We start from the raw sequence: 15,301 nt of genomic DNA on the forward strand, positions 1-15,301 counted from the left end.
GTGAGGTGATACACTTTGGACGGAGTAATCGGAATGCAAAGTACTGGGCTAATGGTAAGATTCTTGGGAGTGCAGATGAGCAGAGAGATCTCGGTGTCCATGTACACAGATCCCTGAAAGTTGCCACCCAGATTGACAGGGTTGTTAAGAAAGCATACACAGTGTTTGGCCTTTATTAATAGAGGGATTGAGTTCCGGAACCAGGAGGTTATGCTGCAGCTGTACAAAGCTCTGGTATGGCCACACTTGGAGTACTATGTACAGTCCTGGTCACCGCATTATAAGAAGGATGTGGAAGCTTTGGAAAGGGTGCAGAGGAGATTTACTAGAATGTTGCCTGGTATGGAAGGAATGTTTTACGAGGAAAGGTTGAGGGCCTTGAGGCTGTTGTCATGAGAGAGAAGAAGGTTGAGAGGTGACTTAATAGAGACATACAAGATAATCAGAGGGTTAGATAGGGTGGACAGGGAGAGCCTTTTTCCAAGTATGGGGACGGCAAACACGAGGGGGCACAACTTTAAAGTGAGGGGAGATAGGTATAAGACAGATGTCAGAGGTAGTTTCTTTACTCAAAGAGTAGTAAGGGTATGGAATGCTTTGCCTGCAATAGTAGTAAATTCGCCAAGTTTAAGTACATTCAAGTCGTCATTGGACAGGCAAATGGACGTACATGGAATAGTGTAGGTGGGATGGGCTTCAGATTAGTATGACAGGGCGGCGTAACATCGAGGGCCGAAGGGCCTGTACTGTGCTGTAATGTTCTATATTCTATAAGTGTCAGGTTATGCATTTGGGGGAAGGTAAACAAAGCAAGAGAACAGACAATAAACGGGAAGGTATTGAAAGAGATCAAGGTAGTCAGAGAGAGTGTAAATCCATAGGTTCCTGTGGATGGCAGGACAGGTAGATAAGGTTGTAAAGAAGGCACGTGGAATGCTTTCCTTCAATGGATAGAAGAGAAGGGACGATTGATAGAAGGATTAGAGGGGATGTGAGGAAACATGGAGTGAGACTTTCATGTTCAGTTCTGCAAGCTCAAAGGGATCTGGCAAAACTTATTGTTTTTTGCTAAAATCAGGATAGATCATGATAAAATGAATAGGGGTGAACTTGACAGGGGAAATGTGGAAAGATTGTTGCCACTTTGGAGACTTTAGGACCAGAGGGCATCATCTCAAGGCAGAGATGAAGATGAATTTCTTCTCTCAGAGAGGAGTGAATCTGTGAAATTCTTTACAACTGTTGCCTGTAAAGGCTGGTTCATTAAGTATATTCAAGGCTGGGCTGCAGATTTTTAATCAGCAAAGGAATCATGGCATATGGGGATATGGCAGGAAAGTGGAGTTGAGGATTATCAGCCACGATCATATTGAATGGAGGAGCAGACTCAATATGCTGACAGGCCTACTCCTGTTCCTACATCTTATGGTCTTACAGGGTGATGAAGTGGCCGTGACAGGAGACTCAGCTGAAACATAAACCAGTTGAGCTGAATCTGATTCTATACTACAAATTTTACTTAATGACAATATCACAATGTTATTTCAATTATTTCCAATTTAAACAATAATAACAATAATAATAGTAATAATAACAACTCTGGGAAAGGAGAGAAAATTTTGCACAAATTTAGGAAACGTTTTATGAAGTGCTTCTAAATGATTGAAGTGGTATGTCAATGAAGAAGGATCAACACCCTTTAAAGGATGACAATAATTGATGACATAATTTTCAATATAGGAATTCAGTACCATCTGCACGTTCTCAAAAATAATTTGACAATTTACTATAATTAACTGAAACAATATTACAATATTGAAAATTCTTCCACTGGAAATAAATATATGACTAACTGCAGCAGCCAAAGAGAGGTGACACAGCTATAATATTCCTAAATCTACAGGAATCGCTCCACAAAGCAACAAATGTATATTGATAGGAAAGAAGATAAAAAGGAAAGAAAAGAGAGAATTCAAAATGCATATCCTAGTATTCCATTCATTAAGTGAATAAAGGACTTAAGTGACTATAAAATGAAGTCAGTATAGGACCTATGAAGCAGTCCACAGATTTTATCGATCTGTGTAGTGTAGTAAGTCAGCAGTAAAATACAAAGAATACAAAGACTGCCTCTCAAACCCTTACCTGCAGGAATGCACTACAAGTAGCAGTTTTCCTTGCTGCACGTGGTACTGCAGTGTTAGCTTGATCTGTGGTGATTCTAAAATATCCATTTTACTGAAACAGGAAGAAGACAGTGTCTGTAGTTACATGAAAAGATGAACAACAACTGTGCAGCTTGGTTTCTGAGCAGTCACATGAGCCATTCAATGTTAAAAGGCCTCCAGCTACACTCCAATCTCCTCCCTGGTTTTCCTTGTGGGGGGGGATGGTGGTGACTGCAATTTAGACAACAAGGCATTACAGCATGATTTGACCTTTAACGCTTGATCTTTGCCATGCTTAGCAAGCTAGTGTAGTCAACATACTCAATGGAATAATTTGCATTTGATATGAAACTAAAAACTTGTCATCTACCGATGCATTCTCTGTCGCAGATCCAGTTCAGATGACACCGATTCACTGATTGGAACGCTGCTGTTCTCGGAAACTGAATGGTTACTGGGATCATTCACTAGTGACGAAACAGGTTTCAGTTCACTCTCGTCACTAACTGAAGGCGAGAATGACACATTCTCCACCTCACAGTTAGCTGGGTCCTGTGCCACAGACTGAATTGAGAAAAGTTCCCTGGAATGCTCAGAAACTAGGATCTGTGGCAAAGTAAAAAAAAGACAGAACATTGACAATAAATAAAAGAACAATTGCAGCAAACCCATTACATAAAAAGAGCATCACATGTATAAACAAAACAGTTGGAGCCACAAAGAACAGAAGACTTGGAACTAATGATTAAAACAGTCTGAGCAGCCCGATATGCAAAGGAATACAACAGTTAAAGCAGCCTCATGTATGGAAGGACGATCAGGTGACTTTGAATCAGGCTCCATTGTGTGGTAAGGGCCATTCATCTCAGTATGGACAAATGCATAGCAGATGAAATATAATATCTATAATTGTGAGGCTATCCACTCTGGTATCAAAAACAGGAAAACAGATTATGATCTGAATGGCTACAGACTGGACAAATGGGAAGTAAAATGAGACCTGGGTATCCTTGTATACCAGTTGCTGAAAGTAAACATGCAGGTGCGGCAGGTCATGGAGAAGGCAAATGGTATGCTGGTTTTCACAGCAAGTGCAGGAGCAGGGATGTCTTGCCGCAATTGTACAGGGCCTTGGTGAGTATTGTGTGCAGTTTTGGCTTCCTTATCTGAGGAAAGATGTTATGGCTTTGGAGGGAGTGCAGCAAGATTGATTCCTGGGATGGCAGGACTGATATATGAAGAGAGACTGGATTAGTTAGGACTATATTAAATGGAGTTTAAAGAATGAGAGGGAAATACATTAAGGACAAAAGGGTAACTAGGGAGAGAATAGGGCCCCTGAAAGATCAGCAAGGCAGCCTTTGTGAGGAGCCGCAGGAGATGGGAGCGATACTAAACAAGTATTTTGCATCAGTGTTTAATGTGGAAAAGGACATGGAAGGTATAGAATGTAGGGAAATAGATGGTGACGTCTTGAAAAATGTCCATATTACAGAGGAGGAAGTGCTGGATGTCTTGAAACACATCAAAGTGGATAAATCCCCAAGACCTGATCAAGTGTACCCTAGAAACTCTGTGGGAAGCTAGGGAGGTGATTGCTGGGCCTCTTGCTAAGATATTTATATCATCGATAGTCACAGCTGAGGTGCCAGAAAACTGGAGGTTGGCAAACGTGGTGCCACTGTTTAAGAAAGGCGATAGGGAAAAGCCAGGGAACTATAGACCAGTGAGTTTGACATCAGTAGTGGGCAAGTTGTTGGAGGGAATCCTGAAGGACAGGATGTACATGTATTTGGAAAGGCAAGGACTGATTAGGGATAATCAACATGGCTTTGTGTGTGGGAAATCATGTCTCTCAAACTTGATTGAGTTTTTTGAGGAAGTAACAAAGAGGATTGATGAGGGCAGAGTGGTGCACATGATCTATACAGACTTCAGAAAGGCGTTCGGCAAGTTCCCCATGGGAGACTGATTAGCAAGGTTAGATCTCATGGAATGCAGGGAGAACTAGCCATTTGGATACAGAACTGGCTCAAAGGTAGAAGACAGAGGGTGGTGATGGAGGGTTGTTTTTCAGACTGGAGGCCTGTGACCAGTGGAGTGCCACTAGGATTGGTGCTGGGTCCACTACTTTTCATTATTTATATAAATGATTTGGATGTGAACACAGGAGGTATAGTAAGTAAGTTTGCAGATGACACCAAAATTGGAGGTGTAGTGGACAGCGAAGAGGGTTACCTCAGATTACAACAGGATCTTGATAAGATGAGCCAATGGGCTGAGGAGTGACAGGTGGAGTATAATTTAGATAAATATGAGGTGCTGCATTTTGGGAAAGCAAATCTGAGCAGGACTTATACACTTAATGGTAAGGTCCTGGGGACTGTTGCTGAACAAAGAGACCTTGGAATGCAGGTTCGTAGCTCCTTGAACATGGAGTCGCAGGTAGATAGGATAGTGAAGGTGTTTGGTGTGCTTTTCTAATTGGTCAGAGTATTGAGTACAGGGTTTGGGAGGTCATGTTGCGGCTGTACAGGACATTGATTAAGCCACTTTTGGAATATTGCATGCAATTCTGATCTCCTTCCTATCGGAAGGATATTGTGAAACTTGAAAGGGTTCAGAAAAGATTTACAAGGATGTTGCCAGGGTTAGAGGATTTGAGCTATAGGGAGAGGCTGAATAGGCCGGGGCTGTTTCCCTGGAGCGTCGGAGGCTGAGGGGTGATCTTAGACAGGTTTATAAAATCATGAGGGGCACGGATAGGATAAATAATCAAGGTCTTTTCCCTGGGGTGGGGAAGTCTAGAACTCGAGGGCTTAGGTTTAGGGTGAGAGGGAAAAGATATAAATGGGATCCAAGGGGCAACCTTTTTACAGAGCGGGTGGTGCATGTATGAAATGAGCTGCCAGAGGAAGTGGTGGAGGCTGGTACAATGGCAACATTTAAAAGGCATCTAGATGGGTATATAAATAGGAAGGGTTTGAAGGAATATGAGCCAAGTGCTGGCAAATGGGATTAGATTGGGTTGGGATATCTGGTCGGCATGGACGAGTTGGACCGAAGGGTCTGTTTCCGTGCTGTACATCTCTATGACTCTATCTCATAGAAACCTGTAAAATTCTAACCGGATTAGACAAGATAAAGCAGGAAGGATGCTTCCCATGACCGGGGATCCCAAAACTAGGGGTCACAGTTCAGGTGTATTTGCTCGGCCATTTAGTTCTGAGATGAGGAGAAATGTATTCGCCTAGAGAGTGGTAAGCCTGTGGAATTCTATGCCACAGAAAGTGGCTGAAGCTATATTATTGAATGTTTTCAAGAAGGAGTTACATCCAGTTCTCAGAGATGTTGGGATCAAAGAGTATGGGGAAAAAAGTGGGAACAGGGTATGGAGTTGGATGTTCGGCGATGATCACACTGAATGGCGGAGTTAGCCCCAAAGACTGAATGTCATACAACTCCTGTTTTCTCTGTTTATATGTATAAAGCATTTCTACATTTTGAATTTAATCACATATACATATACACAGATTAACATGCATAGGTATGCAGGCACATATAAACATACACGTAAGTACACATAGCAACACAAATTTTTAAACAAACAATAAATAATAGTTTCATATTCACTTACCCCCAGCATGACTTTCAACATGATTTGACTATTGGGTCCTGAATTTTCCAACTTAAACCATTTGTCAAAGGTCAGATTCTTGCTGGTCAGCAGTTGGCAGAGTGGAAGTGTCAGAGTCCCCAGGACATGACTGTCATCTTTAACCTAGGCAACAATTTTGAAAATACCTTTTAAAATGACAATATCACAAGCCAATACCATGAAGTCAAGTAAAAGGACTGTAGCTAGATATTAAATCAGATTTTAAAATCTGATAAAAACAAAATCCATTAAATTTACTCAATCGTCTGTTGAATCCACTCTGAGTTAGATTCGGTAATGTACTGAGATGATTTTGCTGATGTGCTAAGGTGACATATTCAAGATGTAAAATGTAATTAACAAAAGCACGTCATGCTCTACTCTTGCAGTTTACCTGAAGCTCCATACGCTCCAAGTTTGGATTCCCTACAAGGAATGAAAATGATTCCTCCCAAATGGGTAGTTCTGTGCTATTAATAACCTGTAAAAGAGAAAGGCACCAGTAACAGTTTGTAGTTGTGCATGAAGAAAAGAAATGTTCATCAGTATGACCCCTCAATCTCAAACACTGAGTCTAAACCACTTCAACATTCCATTCTTTTGAATATGCCAAGCTGCACTTTGCTTTAAAAGATATTCGTTCTGCCCTCTTTAAATAGGTTTTCGGGGAAAGAGGGTTAATGTTTTGATCATAATGTGATAGTCTCATTGTCAGGAATGGAACATATAGTGCCAAACACTCTCAGAACAGGTATAGCATGGAATTAGAGACAGAGTAAAGCATCACGTTATCGCTGTTAAATGCTACTAGTTGTAATGATCCCAGCTGACAGTAATACTGGATATTTAGGTGTATTTAAGACAGAAATAGAAAGGTTCTTGATTAACAAGGGCATTAAAGGTTACAGGGATAAGGCAGGAGAAAGGATTTGAGAAACATACCAGCCATGATTAAATGGCAGAGCAGACTTACTGGACTGAATGGCCTAATTTTGCTCCTGTATCTTATGGTCTTACAAGTGGGATCCCAGAGTGATACTTGGCTTGATAGATCATAGCTTTATTTTTGCAATTGATTACTTTGGTTAGTCACTGAACATGCTCACCTGAGGCTGCTGATGTTCTTTAAATAACACAAGTTTATTACACAAAAGGAACAATTATTCAAACTGTAAAGATTTTACTGTTTTTGATTGTTGACTGAATTAGGAAAGGACTGTTTTATGACAAAGGATTGTGGAAGGAATTGTTGCATTTTTAAGAAAACAGATTACTGAAAATCAGTGCGTAGTGTTCAAGCAGTGGGGAAGGTGTTTGTAGATGGCCCAGCTGTGTATAAAGTGAGAATTGACTGGCAACAGGTTGCTGATTAGTTGATGGAATTGTGACCAGTTGTGGATGCCAAAGGCCATGAACCTGATAACTCTGATTGGCTCTTTGGTAGCTGACCAGCTTGAGGGTATGAATGACACTGGCATAAGCCTTCAGACAAGGGTAAGTGGTCTCTCTGTCTCTCGCCTGAAGAAAGCCAGTTTATATTTTTTCCCTACCAGTTGTTATAAGCGGTTGCTTTTAACCAATAAGTTAGAGACTTTATAATTTGTGAACCAATTGTTCTCTGCCCCTGTGAAGAAACGAGAGAACCTGAAGGAAAAGATTCAAGAACTGAAGGACGTGGGAAACAAAAAGAACACTCCATTGAATCAGGAGGACTGTTACTATTGGATTGTTACCCTATTTCCCCCCCTTCCCCACTACCCATGATGCCAATTTATTTTTGTCTGTCTATGTATGTGCAGGATGCAGTTTAGAAGGAGGTTGGAGTTTTAACAAGTAGAGTTATATGTTGACAATTAATAGTTGTTTAATCAGTGGTTAGAATCGATTTATCTGTGATAACTAGTCGTTCTTGTTAAGTACACAAATGTTTTACCTGGTTTTCTGTTAGCCTGGGTCTATCTGACATGTAAACTGGGGACTTTGAATACTTTGATAACAATTGTTTTTAAACTTGGATAATGTCTCTGGGAATAGCAGGGCTTGATTTCCAACATGCTATCTCTGTCTTAACTCTTCAATTCCTTATTTAACTGACAGTTTCCTGTTTTGATAGCTTGAAGACTTCTTTTCTGTTCTGATGACCTGAACTGAAGTACTTCTGAAGAAGTCATACTGGACTTTGAAACATAACTCTTTTTCTCTTTACAGATACTGCCAGACCTGCTGAGTTTCTCCAGCACTGTTTTTATTTCTAATTTGCAGTATTCCTTTCAGTTCTGACAGCTTGAGAACTTCTATAAAGCTCTCACAGTTTGAAGACTGCACAAAGTAAAACACTTCTGTTAAGGTGAAATTAAATCTGATTCTGAATTGAACTCAAAAATCAAGGGGCTCCTGGTCTGATTTCTCTGTACATCATAAAAGTTCAACTTTGTAAACACTTTATTATCTCCACAGGTATCCTGCCTTCTTGGAAATAATGTCTTTCGTTCACTGATCCAAATGACTTTCTGACCTTTTAAACAAAAACATCGATCTTCACAGAACTGAAACTGCTGTGAACTGGTTAAGAGATTGTCCAATGATACCCAGCTGAGGAGTTTCTTTGCTGTTCAAATGTTTGCTTGATCTGATGGCTGAGTTGGCGTACAGAATCAGAACAGATGCTGATCTGTCACTCAATCCTCCTCATGTCTGTTTCTTGAAGCATGTTATTTAATTCACCAGCAATTACTTCAGGTATACTTTGCAGTGAAAACTTTATGCTAAATGTCAAGGATTACACATTAACATGGAGATAGGAGAATCTTCCCTTCTATGTCTTTGATACTGATTCAGAACAAGTTCAGCATTACTACAAAGAACACCATTTTCCCTGGATACCTGAAATTTTTGCAGTGCAGAAGTTCCAAAGCAAACTAACCTGTGCGACAGGGTCACTCTCTTACCTGACTTTTAAATGAAGTGCCATTAACAGTGATCTGAACCATTGGACTGGGCTGCTTCTTCCCTTTCTTCACCTGCATGAAGATGTAACAAACATAGTTAGAATCTTAGAAATGAACAAGTCCTAGCAACTTAATTTAACTCTCAATGGTCTTATTCTATATTGTACACTAACAATGACACAGTCAGTAGGCTGAGCAAGATTAGAAGAGAGCATATGCATTTGTACACAAATCCTATTTGGAGGAATTGTTGGGTCTCACCTTGATAAGATTGCCTCTACAAGTTGATACACAAGCCATGCTGCTTATAAAATTGGATCCCTCCCTTTCCAACCACATGTTTAACAAGCCTAGATGCTGACTCGCCCATACTACAGCAGGGATCAAGTGACCAGCAAGCATAGCTGGGACAGAAATATCCAATTTTATTGAGAATTGACAAGCCTGAGGCCTACAGGAAGATCGTGTGCCCTGTCCAGGTAGACGGTCAAGATGGCAGCAGATGGTTCCAAATCATTCTGTGTGAAGATGGTCCTGTTTGCCTGAAGCACCTGAAAAGAGATGGATTTGACGAAAATAAACATTTAAAGCAAAATATCAGCTCTTGGATTTGAATGAACTATGGGATAAGTGTTTTTCTTAAAACTCCTCATTAACAAAATAAAATCCAGTCGTAATGCAAATGCTTCATCTAGATTCCCTTTCAGTCTGGCTGGTTGCAGTGTCCAGAGGAGGGGAGGGTAATGAAAGATCTTAAAGGAGTCAAACCAGAGACCACATCCTCTTTTCATTCTCTCAAATAATGATCATATATGTGCCATATTTAAACAGTTGCAAAGGTGCAATTAACTGTATCTCGTTTACCACAAAGAGACTCTTCTAATTATACCAAAAGGTAACTATCCTCACCTACACTAGACCAAGAGGGCCCTCCAGAGGGATATTCCCAGAAAGTATGGATGACAGCACATACAGCATCATCCAGTTCAGGCCCATTAATAACGGAGGTGCATGTCTTTTCTTTCATGTTTCAAAGTAACAATGTTCAGCTTCGAAAAGTGAAAATGATCTGTTCTCTCCTCAACCAGCAAAGAACATAAAACATAGATTCGACCTGAAGGAGCAGAACTTCATTCTAATTATTTGGAATTCACCAAGAGTAACAAACCAGACAGCAAGTAGAATGAAAACTCAAACTAATCTCACCTGATCTAGGATAAGTGCATCCATGCCTGGCGGCAACCATTCTAACTTGAGGTGAAGTTTTCCTGATTTGACGTCGTTCAGCATGAACCACTATAGATGGACAAAGAGGAAACAGGCAGTTTGGTAGCTGCAAAGATAGGGTCTTTTTTATTTTGAGCTTTTTAGAGTTTTGGACTGAAATGAGAAAAAAAAAACTTTTAAAACCAGTGTTTTGAAAGGATGGCTGCATGGTTTAAAAGCAAGTAACCTGACACTCGTGGTAAGCATCATAAGTAGCTGTTTGAACAAGCAGAATTTGAAATGGCTGCAGAGGAACAACAGCCAAGTAGTTTTGAATTCAGATACAGTTCTGGTTGGCAACAGGACGTTGATTGGTCTATGGACTAATGACAAGTTACTGATGACAAGGGCATTTTGTTTGCAAACAACTGTATGGTTGGGTTCTCAGGTAACTGAACAGCTTGGGGTTGGGAACAAGATAAAGAGAAGTGTTCCGATCTCCACAAGCTCAGGCACTATCTCTCTGTTCTCTCTGCTATGACTTTTAATCTATATATCAGAGGCATTTTACAAGTGAACCAACCGTCCTGTGCCTATTACAAACCAGTGGATCAATGTGAAAAAAGAAAGCTAAGAAGAAACCTTTGGATCAGCAAGAACCAGCTCAACTGAATTTTTGGACAAAGACTATGCACTGTCTTTCTACTTTTTCTCCTCTGTCTATGTGTTTTTCCTCGTCAATGCATCTATCTCTGTGTATGTAAAGGGGATTTTAGCTACTGCCGAATTACTTGGTATAAATAGTAATACTTGTTTAGTATAGAAACCTGGTCTGTGCTTTCTATGACCCCGGGTGGAAAAGTCAGGTAAATTTTGATTTATTATCATCATATATACCGAGATACAATGAAAAGTATTGTTTTACGTGCTAACCAGACAAATCCTACCGTACATAAATACATCAAGGTAATAGAACAGAATGCAGAATATAAGTGTTACAGCTACAGAGAAGGTGCAAAGAAAGATCAACTCTGATCGTTCATAAGTCTGATAACAGAGGGAAATAAGCTGTTCTTAAATCTGTTGTTATGTGATTTCAAACTTCTGCATCTTCTGCCCGATGGAAGAGGATGGAGAATGTCGTGCATTTGTTTTAAAAAATTTTCGACATTTGTGAAAACTCCAAGAATAGCCGGGCTTAATTTCCAGTGCACTACCCCAGTGAGTCATGACATTGGAGCCGATAATGAAACTTCATTATTGTAAACTTGGCAGCAAAAGTTTAGTTTTCAGGGCACTTTTGTCTGTTATACTGTGGAGCTTATAGTAAAATATCAAAACATGACTGTCACAAAATCATCTGATCTTAAAACAAAGTTCACCAGCATCAGACTGAGGTAAGATGGCTTCATTTGAAAAGACATCATAAACAGATTGAATTGCCTGTCTTGGCATTTTGACAAGCCAGGGAGACTATTTTCAGTAGAAGGGTCACTGGACCTGAAACGTTAACGCTGATTTCTATCCACAGATGCTGCCAGCCCTGTTGAGCTATTCCAACAAGTTTCATTTTTGTTTCTGATTTACAGCATCCGCAGTTCTTTCAGTTTTTATTTTGCGTGGAGACTATTTTCAACTGCCTTCCTATCTAGAAAACAGGCTTCTTCCCACACTCTGTCAGTAACGCTGCAAGTTAATACCTTAATGGATAGGATGTTCTGACAAGCACTCAGTGCTGTTAGATTAATTGGTTTTAGTTGGTTAAATTCCCTGATCCACGACATTTTCCAACCTGTATTTTAAGTTTAGTTAAGTGCAGTGTGTCACGATGCAGAAAGAGTGAGAATCTATATCAGCGAAAAAAAACTCCAGTTAGGTAGAAGCTCACTATGGTCCACAATTTATATCCATTAATTTAAAACAAAACAAAAAAACAGAAAGGCTACCTCCATGAAGTATTCCCATCCCCTGGGCCATTACAGTCGAGGGATTCAATATTCCTAGCTAGAAGGAATGGGAAGTCTGCCCCATTATATGATTTGAACTAACAAGATTTTCCTACCTCATCCATAACTTTACTGTTCATGATGTCCTTGTAACTGATCTTCAATCTGCATGTCAGAGAACAACTTAAGTCAAACACTAACGAAAAAACGTTTACATTGTGCGTGAATACAATTGAGTATGGCTATTCTTAGAAAGCAACTCATTTATTAATAAAAGTATAATGGAATTTCCATGACCATGCAGAGAACTTCAAACAATGTTTTGAAAAGATTTATAGTGTATTGTTTACTGAGAGAGCAGTGCAGAGAGTGTTTTACACTGTATCTAACCCTGTGATGTCCTTGCCCTGGGAGTGTTTGATGAGGACAGTGTAGGGAGCTTTACTCTACATCTGTCCCCGTACTGTCCCTGTCCTGGGAGTGTTCACCAAAACATTTGAAGAACCAGTGTTCCCATAGAAGGCACTTTGCTCTAATGTAGTATTAAAATTGTCCTCAAACCTTTTCTGAATTTTCTGATGGAGCAACATACCTTCCAAGGAAATCATCTTTGTCAATGTCCTTATCGAAGAGCTCAAACTCTAGCTCCTGACCTGGAATGTGATTTACAATGACCTAAGAGGAGAAAGGTTACCACAGGTCAGAACATGCCTTTGGAAAAGTGTTAGAGACAAAAAAAACTGCTGATGTTGGAATCCAAGGTAGACAAGCAGGAGGCTGGAAGAACACAGAAGGCTTATGTTAGGATGAGACGTGAAGGCTCAGTTACGACGCTTGAGAGTTACAAGTTAGCCAGGAAGGACCTAAAGAGAGAACTAAGAAGAGCCAGGAGGGGGGCATGAGAGGTCATTGGCGGATAAGATCAAGGAAAACCCTAAGACTTTCTATAGCTATATCGCGAATAAAATAATGACGAGAATAAGGTTAGGGCCAATCAAGCATAGTAGTGGGAAGTTGTGCATGGAGTCAGAGAAGATAGAGGAAGCACTGAATGAATACTTTTTGTCAGTATTCACACTAGAAAAAGACAATGTGGTCGAGGGGAATACTGAGATACAGGCTACTAGACTAGATGGGATTAAGGTGCATAAGGAGGAGGTGTTAGCAATTCGGGAAAGTGTAAAAATAGGTAAGTCCCCTGAGCCAGTTGGAATTTATCCTAATATTCTCTGGGAAGCCAGGGAGGAGATTGCTGAGCCTTTGGCTTTGATTTTTATGTCATCATTGTCAACAGGAATAGTGCCAGAAGACTGGAGGATAGCAAATGTTGTTCCCTTGTTCAAGAAGGGGAGTAGAGACAACCCTGGAAATTATAGACCAGTGAGCCTTACTTCAGTTGTGGGTAAAGTGTTGGAAAGGGTTATAAGAGAGGGGATTTAGAATCATCTAGAGAGGAATAAGTTGATTAGGGATAGTCAACACGGTTTTGTGAAGGGTAGGTTGTGCCTCACAAACCTTAATTGAGTTCTTTGAAAAAGTGACCAAACAGGTGGATGAGGGTAAATCAATTGATGTGGTGTGTATGGGTTTCAGTAAGGCATTTGATAACGTTCCCCACGGTAGGCTATTGCACAAAATACGGAGGCATGGGATTGAGAGTGATTTAGTGGTTTGGATCAGAAATTGACTAGCTGAAAAAAGACAGGTTGATGGGAGAAATATTCACCCTGGAGTTCAGCTACTAGTGGTTTACCGCAAGGATCTGTTTTGGGTCCACTGCTGTTTGTCATTTTTATAAATGATCTGGATGAGGGCACAGAATGATGGGTTAGTAAATTTGCAGATAACACTGCAAATCAGAGGGTTAGATAGGGTGGACAGTGAGAGCCATTTTCCTCGGTTGGTGATAGCTAGCATGAGGGGACATAGCTTTAAATTGAGGGGTGATAGATATAGGACAGATGTCAGGGGTAGTTTCTTTACTCAGAGAGTAGTAGGGGCACGGAACGTCCTGCCTGTAACAGTAATAGACTGACCAACTTTAAGGGCATTTAAATAGTAATTGGATAAACATATGGATGCGAATGGAATAGTGTAGGTTAGATGGGCTTCAGATTGGTTTCACGGGTCAGCGCAACATTGAGGGCAGAAGGACCTGTACTGCATTGTAATGTTCTGTGTTCTATGTTCTAGCAAGCCAGGCAGCATCAGGAAGTGGAGAAGTCAACATTTTGGGTATAACCCTTCTGAGGAAAAGAGTAACAACTGATTAAAAAACACTAGGTAGGAAGAGTTAACAGGGCCAGATAATAGCACCCACGCATGAAATAATCCACCACTTTTACACAGTACCAAGACTGAGCGGAAAAAGTCAGCATGTCAGTAAGTGACCCACATAAAGGACCTGCCCACTTGTCAGCCAGGCTCATTCATCTGGCACTCATCATGGTTCTACTGATTAAGAGTTTTATCTTATTGGTTTCAAAGGGCAGTATCCAAACACACTGACCTCATACATCTCATGCCACTTGGGGTTAAGGTTTTCTTTAATTGTTTTGCTCCGGAAGCTTTGGGCACCTGCTCGCACTTTGACATAGGGATCAGATTTCCCTTTCACCATCCCTTTCATGAAATTGTCCTTTGCAATTAGGTTCTCAGCTTCTAACAGATGAATCCGTATCACTCCCTGAAAGAAGAAAAAGAAGTTAACACTGCTACCTTTTAGCAACATAAGAACAGGTGCAGACCACTCATCCCCGGAAACCTGCTGTACTCTTCCACTGGATCATGATTGATTTGTACCTCAACTCTATTTCTGATTGCTCTTGTACCTGTCAACTAGTTTTGAATTAATTTTTGAACCTCGACTCTCAAATCTCTATGTTTTTGCACAGTTTCTAGTTTGTCACCATTTAGATAGTAGTGGCCAGAAACTTGTGTCAGACTGGCCTTCTATTTACACTAACAAAACTCTGTTTCTGCACAATCATTCAGTTTAAAAAGTGCATTTCTCCGTCAGTTTTAGTAATAAATCTCTTGGCAATAATATAAAATTTCACAATGTCAGCAGAAACCAGTTGTTTGAATTTTTAAAAAATGTTCTTTTATTAACCAATTTTTCTATTCAACCTGGTCAGAGATGTTATTACACACCTCTGGAGTAGTTGGGAGTTGAACCTGGGCCTCCTGGACCAGGGATAGGAAGACCTGGATGCAAGGTGAAATGAACCAAAAAATTGGATGAAAAACATTGTAAACAATTTCTATAATCAATCCCCATATTTGATCCCTAGAATCACTCACTGTAATTCCTCTCCACAGTCCAACACCTACCCTCTTTTGTTCAATCTTACACTCAGTCTTTATTTTTCAATT

The 15,301-nt window shown here is 40.3% G+C and overlaps 2 protein-coding genes across 2 annotated transcripts in view; one reads left to right on the plus strand and one right to left on the minus strand.

Moving 5' to 3' along the window:
- The window catches only part of LOC148134653 (uncharacterized), a 103,469-nt gene that overhangs the window by 46,654 nt on the left and 41,514 nt on the right, over nt 1-15,301 (plus strand). The gene's annotated exons all lie outside the window — the stretch shown is intronic.
- The window catches only part of esyt1a (extended synaptotagmin-like protein 1a), a 162,132-nt gene that overhangs the window by 11,959 nt on the left and 134,872 nt on the right, over nt 1-15,301 (minus strand). The window contains exons 18-27 of the mRNA XM_087985548.1: nt 14,436-14,612; nt 12,519-12,601; nt 12,043-12,091; nt 9,981-10,070; nt 9,230-9,325; nt 8,775-8,846; nt 6,221-6,307; nt 5,806-5,949; nt 2,539-2,774; nt 2,146-2,238 (exon numbers count right to left, since the gene is read on the minus strand). Coding sequence (XP_087841674.1) covers nt 2,146-2,238; nt 2,539-2,774; nt 5,806-5,949; nt 6,221-6,307; nt 8,775-8,846; nt 9,230-9,325; nt 9,981-10,070; nt 12,043-12,091; nt 12,519-12,601; nt 14,436-14,612 — 1,127 coding nt within the window. The remainder of the gene's footprint in view (nt 1-2,145; nt 2,239-2,538; nt 2,775-5,805; nt 5,950-6,220; nt 6,308-8,774; nt 8,847-9,229; nt 9,326-9,980; nt 10,071-12,042; nt 12,092-12,518; nt 12,602-14,435; nt 14,613-15,301) is intronic.

This window comes from Chiloscyllium plagiosum, unplaced genomic scaffold (genome assembly GCF_037043375.1).
Source record: "Chiloscyllium plagiosum isolate Xiang-an unplaced genomic scaffold, Cpla_swu_hap1 HiC_scaffold_53X, whole genome shotgun sequence".
Classification (NCBI taxonomy): domain Eukaryota; kingdom Metazoa; phylum Chordata; class Chondrichthyes; order Orectolobiformes; family Hemiscylliidae; genus Chiloscyllium; species Chiloscyllium plagiosum.